Source organism: Diabrotica virgifera, chromosome 9, assembly GCF_917563875.1.
Source record: "Diabrotica virgifera virgifera chromosome 9, PGI_DIABVI_V3a".
NCBI lineage: Eukaryota > Metazoa > Arthropoda > Insecta > Coleoptera > Chrysomelidae > Diabrotica > Diabrotica virgifera.
In genome coordinates, this window is record NC_065451.1 from 225161734 (window position 1) to 225180376 (window position 18643).

Consider the following 18643-nt stretch of genomic DNA (forward strand, 5'->3'; position numbering starts at 1 on the left):
TTCTGCCTTCTCTGGTGTAAATTTTAAGACAGTGTGTATAATTTCACGGGTTTGTGCACTTAGTGTCCTATTTATCACTGTAATAGCAATATTTATGTTTTCTCTTTGCACCAACGTGTTCAACTGAAGTCCCTCTCCTTGATTTGCTACCTGCAAATAGATATTTAAATATATTGATAAAGATATTTCTGTTCAATTGTTTCAATAGTTTTTGAGTTACAATGTCCACCGCCATTGAAAAAGCAGTTTTGAGAAAAACGCGTTTACCATTTTGACAATTTTAATTTTCAATTTCTTTTTTGTCTAAAAAATCTAATCGTAAAGTGATGCACACCGGAAGATGTTTTTGAATCGCGGAGTAATTTACAAAAGAGAAGGGGAACAGCTGAACGTTTGTCACTACGCCCAAGCGCGCTGGCTACAAATCTGCTGTAAAGTAAGTCGAAAGTAGGGATATTCAACATGCTGTTTTTCGGGTAATTTTGCTCTGATCAATCTGAAATTTTCAGAGAGTATTCTTGAAGTTATGTATTTTGAAAAAACTAAGTTTTCTAGATCCTACCAGATTGAAAACAATGGGAACCTTCTCTGGTAACACCTCCGAGGCTTCTACAATTTGCAAGCCATAACGGATGCTGAGACTAAGGAAGATGAGGGAATTTTACAATTTATAATTCACGTCCTATCTGCTCAGCGTGGTAAAGTTCCAACGAGAATGGTTCCCTTCGTACTCCAATCAGAGTAAACATGTAAATAAAAAATGAATAACCATTTTCAATTTCGTTGCAACACGAAACTACAGCCGCATCATTATTCCAGTCCAATCAGAGAGTGCAGCAAGCACCTCTACCAGTTTCGAAACGTATTAGTCTCTCATCAGGAGGCACATATGCTGCTCTCTCTGACCCAACTAGGACAAACCCCGGCGTGCAGTCACGGATTGCAACGAACGAAATGGCAGGGATGCCTTAGCGGCAACTGCTAGCAAAAACTAAGTTTTCAATCTAATAGCACATAAAATAGATTGAAAACTTAGTTTTTGCTAGCAGTTGCCGCTAGGGCATCCCTGCCATTTCGTTCGTTTCAATCCGTGACTGCATGCCGGGGTTTGTCCTAGTTGGGTCAGAGAGAGCAGCATATGTGCCTCCTGATGAGAGACTAATAAGTTTCGAAACCGGTAGAGGTGCTTGCTGCACTCTCTGATTGGACTGGAATAATGATGCGGCTGTAGTTTCGTGTTGCAACGAAATTGAAAATGGTTATTCATTTTTGATTATGTATTTTGATTTAAAATAATAATAATAATCGAAAATTTCAAAATGTTCACACCATACCTTTCTTTAAGTAGTTTATAATTGTACGTTTCAGGTGTACTGGTTGTACGCTATGCGTATACTGTAACGAAAAATGCAGAACGACCTCCTGGAACGAGGGTCATAAATGGGAATGCGAAGGAATGCAAGCCAACATTTGGTACGATTTGGGCATAGCTTTCCCAGCGTTCAAAGCCGTGCTGAAAGGAGTGAAGTCCGGTTTTCAGACTATAAAAGGCGACTGTAAAGAAGACTTGAAGAAATTCGGTGATAAAAATGATAATTATGCTTATTTTAATAGATTGGTTTCGAATATTTATAAGAGTAAAAACGCTGCGCCGTATATTTTGGTAAGTTTTTTATTTTTAATATATCACTCTAAATTAAATTTAACACTGAAATTATGTAAATTAATAAAATAAAAATGTATACCATTTTTATTCAGTTGCAATGAGAAGGCAAAACTGTCTTATTTTTCGACGATTTTCGATTCTAATTGGAGTCATCATCAGAGAGGTATAGGTTTGCTGCTCTCTGCCCCAAGTGACGAAACTCCGAGAGCTTATCTCCGCATTGCAACTGACGTTTGTGGAGTAGGTGTCTAGCGACATCTGGCAACTGAAAGTGAAAGTTTTCAACCTAATAGAAACATTAATAATATTGAAAAATATTAAAAATATTCCTAAAAGATATATAATTGAAAACTTAGTGGTCCATTTTCCTCGTAACACCTCATGGCTTCTAATAATTGCAAAAAAAATAAGACAGTTTTGCCTTTGCATTGCAACTGAATAAAAATGGTATACATTTTTATTTTATTTTATAGTAGTTTTACTCCTTTGAGTAACTAGGTCCATTTTCCGTTGGAATTTACCAGCTGAACAGACGGGGTCGTGAATTGTAAGTTTTTGAATTTCCTCTTGTCTTCTTTGCTTCAGCATCCATCTGGCTTGCCATTTTTAGAAGCCATGGGGAAGCCAACCAGGGAAATGGACCAATAAGTTTTCAATTAAAAATCTTTTAGTAATATTTTTCAATATTATTAATGTTTCTATTAGGTTGAAACCTTTGCCTTTCAGTTGCCAGATGACGCTAGTCACCTACTCCATAAACGCCAGTTGCAATGCGGGGATAAGCTTTCGTATTTTTGTCACTTCGGGCAGAGAGCAGCAAACCTACGCCTCTCTGATGATGACTCCAAATAGAGTCGAAAATCGTCGATTCAGAGTGCTGGTTTGCGCTCCCTGTTCTAAGTGAAAAATAAGACAGTTTTGCCTTCGCATTGCAACTGAATAAAAATGGAATTTTTATTTTATTTTTGAACAAAAAATTTTTATTAACGTTTCGACGCCCAAATCGGGTGTCGTCAAAATACAAAATACTACTAAATTAAATAAAAATGTAGTCTAATAATTTATTTATTTATAAATAATAAAAAATTATTTATAAATAATTTATTTTAGAAATTATTAGAAGATTATAAATAAATTATTAGAAGAATTTTTTACCAAGCAACAAAATTTTTGTTTAATTTAGTATTATTTTGTATTTTGACAACGACACCCGATTTGGGCGTCGAAACGTTAATAAAACTATTTTTTCAATTTAATTGTGGCTTATTTCCCATCTAAATAGTTAACTATAAAAATGCCACAAGGAAAGAGTTTCAGAACAACATTAAAAAACAATTAAAGTTACATATCTTAAAATAAGTTTGTTATAGTTTTTTATTCTGAGACGTTTGATATTTTAAACATTCATTGTTGTTAAGGAGTAGCTTTGTTAAACTTGTTGTAAATGGGTGCTGTTAAATAAATAAATAATTTAATAAAATGTCAGACTTAAGCGACGAAAGAGGAGAAACCTGGATGGTTTTCTTTTTCAACTCATTCCAAATGAACAGCATCTTCCGCAAAAAAACAAAAAGAAGATGGACTTTCAAAGCGCAGATAGCCAAACCAAAAACGAAATAGACTATGTAATTAGCAATAAAAGAGAAATCGTCCAAGATGTGACTGTTCAAAACAAATTCGCTGGTGATCAAAACTAGGAATGGGACAAAGAAGGATGAAGCGTTTAATGATAGGAGTGCCAACCAAGGACAGGATCACAGATGAAGACCTACGAAACAAAACCAGAGTTAAAGATGTTGCGGAGAGAGCTAGCATATTGAAATAGAGATGGGCTGGCCACCTGGCAAGGATAAAGGATGGAAGGTGGACAAGTAAGCTAACTGAACGGAGATGAAAAACAGATAGACGAGATAGAGAAAGACCACGTACACTATTGCAAGATGGTCTGCGAAGTATGACGAAAAATTGGATCCATACTGCATAAGATCGTGCACTCTGTATACGCCAGGGGAGGCTTATATCCTGCACTGGACTTAAAAGGGGCTGATGATGATGATGATATGATACGTTACAAAAGTAACCAAAAGGACTTACACGTGTCTTAGACCATTTTCATCCAAATTCAATTGTTGAAAAATCATACAATAGTGATATAGAGAGTAGGGGACGAGTTGTACGAGCCCTAACAACTATTTGGAGCAAGCAGTTATTTGGCGAATAAAATGCCAATTTACCGAAATTCTTTTATTTACATTTTTTTTAAATGTAAATATGAAATTAACAACATTTTTTATGATGTATGGAATTATTTCTACGGTTTAATTATATATTTTATGTTGAATACTGTTCAATTAATTGTTTAATAATCGAAAACTGCTGACAACTAAATATTGGAACATTTTAAAATTTCCTGGCGTTTTAGCGTGCCTGGCGAGAAACGAGTGAAGTTTTATAAGCTTGACGGAAAGAAGGCTTTGAAATCAAACATACGAGTAGCTAGTTTGTTGTCAACAATAATTATTATAACGCGTCATTTGAGTTTGAATAAATTAACAACTGTCAGTTATTATCGGTAAAATACAATAATGGCACGCGGAAAACCTACTGATCCAAAAGTGCGAGAAATTATTATTCATCAGTACCACAAGGGTAAAACAATGCGTGAAATTTCCAGTGAATTAACGGTAGCAACATCTACAGTGTTTATTATAATTAAGAAATATGGTGAAACTGCCAGTATTGATGTTCGCCTCAAAAGCTCAGGCCGTCCAAAAGCTGTTTCTCAAAGGAGTGTCAGACATTTAATCAGAATATGTAAGTCCGGAAGAAGAAATACACTACGAGAAGTAACTGCTAGATGGAATAGAGAAACTGGGATGAATGTCTCCAGAGAATGTTGTCGCAAATATATCCACAAAAGCGGTCTTAGTTTTTATAAGGTATGTTTGATAGGTTTTTATTTGCGATATAAATTTTCTATTTTTTTCTTTATTTGAATAGGCCAAAGAAAAACCATTGTTGACGGAAGCTCAGAAAAGGAATCGTTATATTTGGGCTAAATCTAAACTTTCGTGGACCAAACTTGACTGGGACAAAGTTATCTATAGCGACGAAAGCAAATTTGATGTCTGTGTGGGAGATTACCGAAAGCGTGTGATTAGGGAAAAGACAGAAGCATTCCATAAAGATTGTCTCAAAAGGACTGTAAAGTTTCCACAGGGTATCATGGTGTGGGGTTGTATGTCGGCCAAAGGGGTGGGAACTTTACATTTTATTGAAGGCATAGTAAACGCAGCCAAATATCAAGATATCCTTGAACATTCGTTTTTACCAAGTGCGGCAAGGTTATATCCATCCGGAGATTTTATCTTTCAACAGGACGGAGCCTCATGCCATACGGCTAAATCTACCAAAAAATGGATGGGAGAACATGACATTAAAGTTTTGTCACATCCTTCTAGTAGCCCGGATCTTAATCCAATAGAGACACTTTGGCACAAAATGAAACAACGCCTAAGAAATAACCCTCAGCGTACTTTGCCACAACTACGTACTAAATTGCAAGAAATATGGGATAGTTTCACTCCTGAGTTCTGTGAAGGCCTAGTTGATACAATGCCTAATAGAGTTCAGGCTGTTATTCAAGCTAAGTGCGACGTTACGCCTTATTAATTTTTATTTTAATTAGTTAAAAACCGCTTGTTCCAATATTTAGTTGTCAGCGTTTTTTGATTATCTAACAATTAGTTAAATAGTAACCAACATGAAATATATAATTAAATTGTAAAAATAATTCTACACGCAAAAAAAAGTTGTTAATTGCATATCTACAATTATTAAAAAAATTAATTAAAATAATTTCGGTAAATTGGCATTTTATTTGTAAAATAACTGCTTGTTCCAACATATAGTTGTTAGGGCTCGTATTTCGACACAGTTTAACAGTGTAATTTTTAGAAAACTTGTAAATATATTTAGAAACAGAAAATTGTGTTTGTAAAGTAATACCGAATAAATATTTTCTTATTTCAGATGGCAGCCATCGTAGTAACTTATTTAAAAAAATACACAGACTTTTTCAAATGGTTTCTGAAGCAGAAAAACTGTCCGAAGAACGATCCCACTGTGCTCGTTCAGTTCATCGGCGGTCTCATCACGAAACATATCGCTCAACTTTCGTGTAACTCCAGCATCATCGAACACTGGACGTACTCTTCGACAGATCTGCTCTTTCCAGACATTTTAATCACGATAGCCTGTGGAATGTTTCCATCCGTTAGTATTATGAATCATTCGTGCCGACCAAACGTAACGAACTTGTGAGTATTCTTTTTGTGTTTACATATTGCTACTTTGGAAGAAGACCGTCACATGTCAAAATGTGACAGTTTTTTTGGCAGAAGTCAAGTTCAGCATAAGTCCGCCCCTAAATTATTGAGAAATTTTTATAATCGAAATTAATAATTCCAAGTGGTTTTATTTTTTTAAGAACGTCATAAGTCGAAATAATTTTTTGTAGATAGTTTGGTTCAAAAGTTCAAAAAGTGCTAATAATTTTTTAAAATACTGAAATAACACATAAGAATACTGCAACTAATCTTAAACATAACCTCAACTTCTTTACAACACAACTCAAAATAATGCATTATAGTCAAAATAGAGTTCAAGTCTGTAATTTCCATCATTAAACAATATTTGGCAACACTCACAACAAAAAATGCTGAAGAACCGCTCATTGGTCTGTGTTGTACCACGATACACCCATTTATGATATGCAGCCGGATGTCGTACAACCGATTGGCGACATGGGTTCTAGCATGGGTCGAGGGACCGTCGATTGAACGAAAATTCAAGAGCGCCTGGTGTGTGTCACTACATAAAAGTAAAGTAAAGGATGCGTTGCTTTCGACGTTTCGTTCACAGAAAGAATTCTCCACTTATTAATAATGTTTGTTCTTTAAAAAAATTTAATAATACTTGTTTTGTTAAATACCGACATAACTCAAAATTATGCAGTGTTCAAAAGAAGTACGTCCACTTACTTTGATACCTGGGATAACACTGAAATAGGACAATATTGTGCAAAACATGACGTTATCACACAATGAAATATATAATATTTGAAATCTATTCACTAACATAGTCCATTTTTTACTCTTTTTGAGATGCGACGGTCGTCTTCTAAGGTAGTTATAGGTATCTGAGGCAGTTAGTGGGTCCATAAATGGGAAGAATCTAATTTTAAAATGATAAAAAATGCTCAATTTTCATAGTTTTGTACATTAGGTCAATGTTTCCAATGTTAGAATGTTAAAAAAGTAATTTACTATTCTAATAGGGAACTTGCACATTTTTTTATTACATAATAATGTTCAGTTTTGTATAAAAATGAGATTTCCAAAATTTCACGCTTGAAAAACTCATAATAACTTAAAAGTACAAATTTAAAATCTTCTGTATTTTAAAATAGTTCAAACGACCCGTGACGTCACATAGTTTAACTATATGGTTCCGTTTATGGTTATATTTAGGTATATTCTTCTTCTTCTTCTTTAGTTTATTGGCCTCCACCTACTTGGGTATTTGGCCAGCTCGTCGTCGCGGAATAAAGGAAAAATATTTATATTCTAATGACATTTATCGTATGTCATTGTAATAATATATACTAATTTGTTGAGATTGGACTTTGATATAGTTATTGAAGGAAAGGAATGAAAGTTTACTATGGAAACTAAAACCATTTTGTAAAAGTACAAATTTTCTATGAATAGTTCAAACGATCACAAACACTTGTAACGTCACATAACTGTATTTTCTACTGACGTCTATAATAATTTAAAATAGGGAACTTGCATAAAATTTTAAATTCGAAAAAAATGTTATAAATCACAACACAACATAATTTAAAACATGTATCAAAGATAAAAAAGTTTTGTTTGTCTTTCGTTTGGCCCCTAAAGACGATTAAAAATTCAAATTATACCAGCCAGTCCAAAACGCGTCGTGACGTCATCGGGCTATATGTTTACAGTTCACCAAGAATAGCTGAAAGTCTGAAAATAACCACGCCCATGATGCGCATTCGTCATCCGACGGATCTCGCACTGAGCGTTCACTTAATATCTACCGTTTGTAACGTGAACAAGTCGGTACAGTCTGCGAAACATTTTTTGTAAGTACGAACCGCAAAGGAGAATCAATTTAACATTTGCAAATTTTGTTTAAATCGAATCTGAAGGGAAAAGATTTAAATAATCAGACACGGGAAGTGATAGCAAACGTGATTCATTTTATGATAAATGAAGCGAAAAACAATGAACCGTGTAGAGATTTGAAAAAAGTGCAGGAACGTGTGGTATTGGCAACAGGTGTTAGTTTAAGCAGCGTTCAAAAAATTGCTCGGGAAATGCAATTAATTGAAGATGGCGAATACTCCTCATTTGTAACTCCAAACAAAAAGAGAAAAAAAAGCGCTTCAAAAACGTGCTTGGACGATTTTGATATAGGGCGTCTTCGACGTTATATAATGGATTTTTGTATAACACAAAAACAAGTCCCAACTGTGAAACGCATACACAGAACATTTGCAGAGGAGTACCACTACTCAGGTTCCATAGAAAGCCTACGAACAGTAATTAGAAAGATGGGATTTCGTTGGCGAAAAACCAGAACTAATAGAAAATTATTAATGGAAAAGCCCAATATTCAACATCTTAGACTGAATTTCTTACGTAGTATGAAACGTTACAGGAACGCAAATCGCCCAATTATATACATGGATGAAACATACGTCCATTCATCTCATACCTACCAAAAGAGCTGGTCTGATAGTTCAAACAAGGGCATACAAAAACCAGTATCTAAAGGACAGATGCTTGTGATAGTGCATGCTGGAGGTGAAAGTGGTTTTGTTAAAAACGCTTATCTGCGCTACAAACCTACTATAAAAACAGGAGATTATCATGATACAATGAACTACGACAATTACAAAAAGTGGCTTCAGGATAAACTGATACCAAATTTGCCCCCGAACAGCGTTTTAGTGATTGATAATGCACCGTATCACAACGTACAAACTGAGAAATGTCCAACTATGTCTTCCAAGAAAGCAGAAATGCAGCAGTGGCTGACAACGCGAAATATTTCCTTTACAGATGACATGTTGAAATTTGAATTATACGACATTATAAAATTACACAAACCTCTGTTTAAAACCTATGAAATTGACAAAATACTCGAGGATAAAGGACATTCAGTTTTACGGTTACCCAAGATATTATCCGGATTTGAATCCTATAGAGTTAGTATGGGCTTCTATGAAGCAATATGTCGCCGAAAAAAATGTCAGTTTTGATTTTAAATTAGTGAAAAGTTTGTGTGGACTGAATAAAACGATGACGACAAATGCTATGGAAATGGATACGAGAAAGGTTATAAATATCTCTTTTAACAAAAGGTACTGATACAAAGACACCATATTTATGCTTCACCGGGACCGAACATCTAATTTCTATTTAGTATTGCAATAGACGATTTTATTACTACTTTATTACCCTACTGCTTACGCCCTTTTTCTCCGAAACCTTTTGGTCAATATAATGGTAATATAAAGTATAAATAGTCAATATAAAAATATAATTTTTGGTTTATAATGCCATAATTTATAGCAACACAAGCGGTTTTTGTTGGATCTATTTTATTACATCTCACTTTGTAAAAAAATACTACAAATATACTGAAGAAAAGTAATGACAGTAATAATAATTGTGTACGGGACCTATTAGAAACTATTCAAACTTTACGTTTCTATATTTGTGTCTCCGATTGTACCTATATTTTAAAGTTCACCCGCGCGTACAGGCTATCTTTTTCCTTCCGAGTGCGTTCTCACTTCATTGTTCGCGCAGGCAGTTAGAATTTCAGACTTTCAGCTATTCTTGGCGAACTGTACATTCTGAACCAACAAAGTAAACAAAATTGTATATAATTTTAAATTAGACATTATAGACGTTAGTATTAAATACAGTTATGTGACGTTACAAGTGTTTGTGATCGTTTGAACTATTCATAGAAAATTTGTACTTTTACAAAATAGTTTTAGTTTCCATAGTAAACCTTCATTCATTTCCTTCAATAACTATATCAAAGTCCAATCTCAACAAATTGGTATATATTATTACAATGACATACAATAAATGTCATTAGAATATAAATATTTTTCCTTTATTCCGCGACGACGAGCTGGCCAAATACCCAAGTAGGTGGAAGCCAATAAACTAAAGAAGAAGAAGAAGAATATACCTAAATATAACCATAAACGGAACCATATAGTTAAACTATGTGACGTCCCGGGTCGTTTGAACTATTTTAAAATACAGAAGACTTTAAATTTGTATTTCAAGTTATAGAGTTTTTCAAGCGTGAAATTTTGGAAATATCATTTTTATACAAAACTGAACATTATTATGTAATAAAAAAAATGTGCAAGTTCCCTATTAGGTATATACAATTTTGTTTACTTTGTTGGTGCAAAATGTAAACATATAACCCGATGACGTCACGACGCGTTTTGGCCTAGCTGGTATAATTTGAATTTTTAATCGTCTTTAGGAGCCAAACGAAAGAAAAACAAAACTTTTTTATCTTTGGTACATGTTTTAAATTATGTTCTGTTGTCATTTATAACATTTTTTTCGAATTTAAAATTTTATGCAAGTTCCCTATTGGAAAATAAGACACAATTTAACTTGCAAAATTATTTTATTGATATACAAAATATTTTGTATTTAGATAACGACCTCCGAAGTGGAAGTCGAAACGTAAATAAAGTCATTTTTCAAGTTAAATTGTGGCTTATTTCCCAATTAGAATAGTAAATTAGATAAATGCCACAAAGAAATACCTTCACAACAATATGTTAAACAAGTATCCAGTTTTAGGTTTGAAATATTTTCTGCCAGGATATTGTGTTTGCAATCGTAAATGAGCCATCAGCAGCTCTTCCATGGCAGGCGCGGATCGAAGGGGGGTCAATGGGGTCAATTGCCCCCTCCTTGAGACTTAGCCTGGTGTCGCCTTTTTTTAAGAAAGAGGTAATTACGATTGAAAATAAATAGTGAGTTTTGTGTCCTGTTGACAACTGAATAACGGAATGAAACATAAAACAGAATTCCTTCTCCAAAGTAATACGTGTTCTCGGTCAATTGTATGGTGTCGAGTCTTGGACTGTGAATAAAATCGATCTACTTACCTAAATCGCCTTGATGCTTTCGAAATGTGGTTCTCTAGAAGAGTAAAAGTATCTTGGGTGAAGAAGATTCGAAACTCCACAATACTAGAACGTCTTAGCAAGACTACTGAGATTATAGAAGGCATCAAGAAGAGAAAAGTGGAGTATTTTGGACATGTAATGAGAAGTTTCAAATATAGGTTGCTACAAAATATTATGCAAGTGAAAATAGAAGGCAAATGCAGTCCAGGACGAAAAAGCACTGCGTGATTGATTTAGGGTGGCAGTGAATAAAATTAAGATAGCTATGATAGTAACCAACGTTCTGAAAGGACATGGTACATGAAGAAAAATAAAGTAACAGCCCATACCGAAAAAGAATTCTGCGTACGCGAGTGACGAGAAAATTTTATTTCATTGCCCCCTCCTTGCAAGGTTGCTGGATCCGCCGTTGTTCCATGGTCGTTAGAACATACTAATAATAATAATAATTAGTGCGTCGAGCCTGAGCCTAGTAGACCCATGGCTTGATTGACATTATCCTTCATCTGTTCTTTTCCATTGCTTTCATTTTCCAATTTGTGACGTTTAGTCTTTTTAGATCATCTTCTACATCCACTTTCCACCTTTCTTGGTAGACCTCATCTCTGACACTCTCCTTTTGTACTTGACAGTAGCATTTTCGGTAGTCTACCCTCTGGCATCTTCTGTATGTTGGGATCCATTACTCCTAGTAGGCTCCCCATGTAACTCTCAGATTTTCAATTGTCCTCCAAAAATTTTTAATATTATTTTTCGTTGCCTTATATGCACCATTTCTTGTTGTCTTTATGCGGTTATTTCTTAGTAACCTATTTAACGCATACACTGCTGTTTTTTCTTCTCTACTACTTAAGTCAAGATGTTTTCTCTCCCAATTTTTTAGTTACATTTACTGTTACGTCAGCTCCTATTTTTTTCCTGATGAGGATTCTTCATTGTCTCTTGCAATTCTTTCTGCACATAATTTTTTATTGTGGTTCCTTGTACTACTATATTTTTTACTGGTTTTTGACTTTATATTTTTCCCCACTTTCTTTCGTCAAAGCGCGCTCTTTTTTTAGTTGCTCCATTTATTTCGTGGCCTGTTCATTGCCTTTCTTCAGATCTTTTATTTCGTTTGTATATTCTTTGTGTTTTTCTTTAATCTCCGCGATCTCCTGGCCTATATTTTTCGTATCTTCTCCCTGTTCATTGCTCGAATTTCTTCAAATTTGTTGTGAATACTCCTGAAGTACTATACTTTCATATGGAATAAAAATTATTGTATATGCAACCCCTTAATGTTTGTTAGATGTTAATGATGTTAATGACTATGATGATGAATGTTTGTTTTCTCTTTTTAGTTTTATCTGTGATACGATAATTGTCAAAGCTCTAGAAGATATAAAAGAAAACGAAGAGGTATATAATTGTTACGGTATCGATTACCGTGGAATGAATCGAGAACAGCGTCAGATAGCGTGCAAGAGCTTGTACCATTTCGAATGCAAGTGTCTTATATGCAGCGATCCTTCAAAAGAAGTGGTAAGTGGAAGCATTAAAAGTTCTAAAACTAACACATATTATTATGTGATAACCTCGGTTAGCAAATAACAATCGAAGACATAATTCAATTTTATTGAGACATTGATCTAAATAAACAAATAATTACACTTTTATAAAAAAGAACTTTTTTATAATAAAACGTTTTTATTATTTATAGGAGAGAATATAAAATAATTTGACGATATAAAATGCTTAAAATTCCAAAAATTACACTATAATAAAAAAGTACTTTTTATAATAACACGGTTTTGTTATATATAGGACACAACATGTTTCGAAAGAATAAAATATGAATTTTTAGTAGGTGTATTAACTGTTTAAATTATAATTTCAAAAATTACACTAGTATTAAAAAGTACTTTTTATAATACCACGGTTGTTTAAAATGGTATATGTATATAATATTTATATATAATAATTAACTTATAAAATACGAATTTTAAATATATCAACTTTTAATTATTTATTAAAAAAATTAAAGAAAGATACGCAACAGCCGTGTTCGAACTAGGGAACTCTCGATCTGCAGTCTAATGCCACTGACCCACCATCAATTTGTAGATATCGATTTAATAACGTACTTTAAAGTATCATTGCATTAGCCACATTTTTAAAATAGTTTGAAATAAAAAAAAATCGATTTATCCATTCAGGGTGATTGATTAGTGGGGAAAAGCTCCGTAGATCCGTTATAGTAATAGATAGCAATAAAAGTTAATAACAAAAATTGTAGCCAACTTTGATTACAGATTGATAATCAGTAATCGTAAATTGTCAGTTTTAGACAATTCAGTCATGGCTTACCTAAAATTTGGAAAGATTTAGACCCGTAATTAATAATTTGCTCTGAAAAATGAAAATATCTCAAAAACTAATAAATTTAGACATAGGGAATGTTATATATAAATTAAAGTACGGTAATAGTACTTTTCGATAGCGATATAAAATACAGGGTGTTTCATTTAAAATTACTGAGGAAATAATGTACTTGCGTTTTAACTCACTCTGTATTCAATATAAAGAAAATCAGGAATATCAATCATTTATGAAAATTTTGACAATAAGTAAAAAAATATGGCATCAATAAACCATTGCCGTTGTGCTTATTTTTATTTATACAGGGAGTTGAACTTGTTACGATTGTTCATATAAAATGTGTTATAACGTTGTAAATACCCTGTATAGCATACCAAACCTTTATTATATTTTCGTAATGGAGAAGTTAAGAAGATTTCGAATATAAAATAAAATATAGGGTGTTCGATTTAAAAAAACATAAGTTTGATCTGCTACTATGTTATCGAACACCCTGTAACAATCTAACTAATTTTGTAATGTGAAGTTCAAAATTGGCTACAATTTTTGTTATTAACTTTTATCGCTATCCATTACTATAACGAATCTACGGATCTTTACCCCACTAATAAATCACCCTGTATAATAGCAGTTAAATATTGCATTTTTAGCTAGTTCAAAGCTATTCTGAAAATTTCAGATACCTACGTAGCCTAGAACTATTTTTAAAATGGATTACAAAATTCGCGGTCCGTGACACCGACCAAGCCAAGTATATAAAAACGTTTTAAAAATGGAAAATTACTTCGTTATTTAAATTTACGTTCTACATAATATACAGCTTTCGTAGACCTTAGAAGGTTTTTTTCTTCAGGTTCCTATGCGTTTCGGATGTTGTAAAGCATATTGGCAATCATAAACTTGCTCGCTGCGGCTCGAAACAGTTCCGTTGAGGTTTTCTTAAACCACGTTCTCAAATTTCGCAGCCATGATATTCTCCTTCTACCGGGTCCTCGCTTACCTTTGACTTTACCTTGCAATATGCAGGGAGTAACTGTGCTGATTTCTCATAACGTATCCCAGATACTACAATTTTATGCGTTTGATAGAAAACACAACCGCCAGTTCTTTCTTCATTCTTCCTAGGACTTTCTTCTTGTTCGTGATACTTGCTATCCATGATTTTCTCAGCATTCTTCTATACAGCCACATCTCAAATGCTTCAAGTTTTTAATAGTGGTGTCTGTAGGCGTCCATGCCTCCGCTCCGAACAATAATACAGAGAAAACATAACATCTCAAGTGGCTCATTTTTGTATCTAGGGATATGTTGTGGTTTTTTAAAATGGCGCTCATTTTGTTAAAGACCGTTTTTGTCTTTCCTATGCGGCACTTTATTTCATGTACATTGCTCCACTTCTCATTTATAATAGTTCCCAAGTAGCAATACTGTTTTACGTGCTCTATCTGCGTCCCATTAATGTATAGATGAGCCTCGTTGATAGTCTCCTTGCTGATAATCATTTGTTGCGTTTCGTTTTTTGGGTATTAATGTTTAGTCCGTACTGTACTCGTTGATTCTGTCCATTAGCCTCTGAAGTTCCTCTAAACTATCTGCTGTCACCATGGTGTCGTCGGCATATCTAATATTGTTTACTCTTTCTCCATTTAGAAGGATGCCTTCGTCTACTCTGTTTAGAGCCTCGTTAAAAATTCGCTCTGAGTACAAATTAAATATCAACGGCGATAGGATATATCCCTGTCTAACTTCACGTAGTATTTTTATGTGAGCTGTTTCTTCTCCGTTAATTTTCATGTATGCGGTTTGCTTGCAGTGAGTTCTGAAATTATTCTGAGGTCTTTGTCATCCAAGTCTGCTAGTCTGCTTCTTTTAAAATGTTAATCATCTTTTGGTGTTGAACTCTGTCAAATGCATTTTCATAGTCGATCAAGCACTCGTATACGTCGCAATAGGGCTTTTCATTCACAGTCATTTCTTTCGAGCTTCTGTCATGTGTCACCTAATATTAATATATCTACGTCATACGTTATTGGTATATAACAATGATACAAACCAGAGACGTATGACGTAGATATATTAATATTATGTGACACATGACAGAAGCTCGAAACAAATGACAATCGATGAAAAGCCCTATTAACGTTCCCGCATCTTTGAATCAGGACTTGTACTCCGAAAAGTGCCTCTCTGGTATCCACTGCATTAATGAACCCGAACTGTCTATCCGATGTTTTTGTTCCTCGCACTTCTTATAAATTCTTCCATGCATGACTCTAAGAAACAGTTTCAACATATGGCTCATTAGGCTGAACATATGGCTCATTAGAAGGTTAGTGTGACGATATTTGATACATTAATAATAAACCGACAACTGAGGGAATTAATCAGGAGTCACATTTATTTCTCAATGTGAAATAAATGTATATGAAAGGAGGTGTTCAACTCAACACGTCAGACGTAAAATAATGATAACTACATTCAACACACTTAGTCATTGGGTATAATGGGAATTTATCGATTTCATTCAACTCATCACTCGACGGACTTCGGAATACGTTCAGCTCACCTGATAGGTAGTTGTTCTCCGTTCAACACACCGAAAATGGCCACTAATGGATTTCCGTTCGATTATTTATACTGTCAGAGAAGGTATAATATGTTTTATTGAATACAAAGGGGTACTCTAGACTCTAGACGATGACAGTATATTATCTGTCACAATTTAGAAAGTAAATGATTTTTAATTCTAAAATATTTTTTAGGAAATGTTGGATAGCTATTTGTGTCCGAAATGCAAAGGCTTGATTCCCGAATTACAAAATACTCTCAGCTATTGCCTTAATTGTGGCGATAAATATTCCGTCAAACCCTTTAGGAAAATCAACAATGAAGCTCAGAAATATTTACAAAGTAAGTACTCCATTAATACCCGAAAAAAAGATACTGAGACTGAGACACTTAGTTCAAAAGAGTTGTCATAACCTTATATCAGTGTTTAAGACAAACATTACTCACAGTGTCACGACAACCTGTAGGTATACATAGTTGTTCCATTATATCTTTGCACAAACGTCATGATTCATTTGCAAACAAGTTAAATCAAAACATTAAGTGAAACGTACGTCAATATGTAATATCATTATATGCACTGTCAATGTTATAATTAGGAAGTGGCTATTATCGGTGGACATATTCTACAAAGTTATACTGTATATTTATATTTAACTGTGTTATAATATACAGAGTGTTTGGTAAAGAATGGGCCATAGCTTAACCTTAGATTCCCGAGGTTAAAATAGGTCGATTTAAGCTAACTTACCTTAGCACAAAAGTTGATAATAACCGAAATACAGTGTGTCAAAGTTAAACTTTTATTTTATTTATTTTTGAATATTTCCTGACAGGCATGGGACAACAACACAATATTTGGTAAGTGGTGCTGGTATTGTACAATCTACTAAATTATGTTAAACAAACGTTTCTGGCTACTACCAGAGGCGTACGACGGGGGAACGTGAATGGTTGACCCTTCCCAAATTCTACGCCACTGGCGGAATTGCTATTTTAGTGCAATTTTTTGATTCTCCAATACTTTCTATGTAAATAACATACTCTTCATGCGTAACGATAAAGAAATTAGTTTTCGAGGAGCATAATACATTAATCAAAATAAGTGTGCCTTTTCATTTTTAACTTCAAATATGTCGAAAACTAATGACTTTATCGTTACGAATGAGGAGTATATTATTTACATAGAAAGTATTGGAGAATCTAAAAATTATGCTAAAATAGCAGTTTCATCAGTGGCGTAGAATTTGGGAAGGGTCAACCAGTCACTTTTCTCTGTCGTACGTCTCTGGTATTAGCCAGAAACGATTATTTAACATAATTTAGTAGGGTGTACAGTGCCTACACTTTCTGCCAAGTATCGCACGGGTATGTCAAATTATTTTAAAGTACATATTCTTTTTTTTAATAATTTATTCTTTATTTAAAACTTTAAGAACTATGTGTGCCCGGTACTATAAAACTATTTGACATATCCTTATCATACTTGGCAAACAGTGTAGGTACTTTACACCGTACTAAATTATGTTAAATAATCGTTTGTGGTTAATACCAGAGGCGTACGACAGGGGAAAGTGAACGGTTTACCCTTCAAAAATTCTACGAGACTGATGAAACTGCTATTTTAGCATACTTTTTAGATTCTTCAATACCTGATATGCAAATAATATACTCTTCATTCGTAACGATAAAGTCATTAGTTTTCGAGATATTTGAAGTTGAAATGAAAAGGCACACTTATTTTGCTTAATGTATTATGCTCCTTCGTTATTAGCTTCAAATATCTCGAAAACTAATGGCTTTATCGTTACGAATGAAGAGTATGTTTTTTACATAGAGAGTATTGGAGAATCAAACAAGAATGTGTGTGTACTTTGTACGCACGTAAGAAGTTATACTTCTACTACATATTATGTGATTTTTAAGACTATACCAAAAATTTAAAAAAATAAAAGAATAAAACGCACACAAACACATTGAAAAATGCCACAAAGAAAAAATGATTTCTGGACGATAATAATTGTTGGCAAAAATTTTAAATACGCATTTGCTGAAAAAAAAAATTATATAACAAATATACTTACAATCATAATATGCATAAAAAAATAAAAAAATAAAACTTGCATCGGGAATTGAACCCATGAATTTCGTGTCGCTTTGACTCGTAATCGAAGCGTAGACTCACTCGTCCAATCGCACATTATTTATCATGTGGAAAAATACGGTAACTGAACGTTTTACTGTTTGACAATTGTTTTGAAAATTATGTAGTTTAAATTTTGTGGAAGAAAATATAAAAATATAACAAAACAGTAAGAAAACAATATATTAGATGAAGATTGGTAGAACTTTTGTTGGTAATCAAATTAAGTATGTAAATCAAAGCATTACATACCTACTAGATAAATAAATCTACGCCAAAAAATCATAATTTAAAAATAAAAATCGAACCTAATTTGGGATTTCTCTCTAAAATCCGCATTCTTGAGAAAATAAATGTATGTATTTCAACCTAATCCAAATGTATAATTACAATATGATTATAATAAAAACTAGGTACTTACCAAATTAGAATGAGTTTTCCTTGTCCAAAATAGTCCAAAAGTCCAAAAATATAGGTATATGAAAACTATTTAAAAAGGCAGTATAACTATTAACTAACTTTTGTTTGTTGTTTCTTTTCACACAAATTTTAAAACGCAACAACCATAAATAATCTAACTACAGCTGTGCAACAGCCACCATATTGAATAATTTTTGACATGTCATTTGAACAT

At 33.5% G+C, this 18643-nt stretch overlaps 1 protein-coding gene across 1 annotated transcript in view; it reads left to right on the forward strand.

Moving 5' to 3' along the window:
* LOC126890885 (SET and MYND domain-containing protein 4-like) overlaps nt 1-18643 on the forward strand; it is a 76207-nt gene that overhangs the window by 51118 nt on the left and 6446 nt on the right. The window contains exons 7-10 of the mRNA XM_050660034.1: nt 1369-1663; nt 5699-5985; nt 12281-12461; nt 16061-16208. Of these exons, the coding sequence (XP_050515991.1) occupies nt 1369-1663; nt 5699-5985; nt 12281-12461; nt 16061-16208 (911 nt within the window). The remainder of the gene's footprint in view (nt 1-1368; nt 1664-5698; nt 5986-12280; nt 12462-16060; nt 16209-18643) is intronic.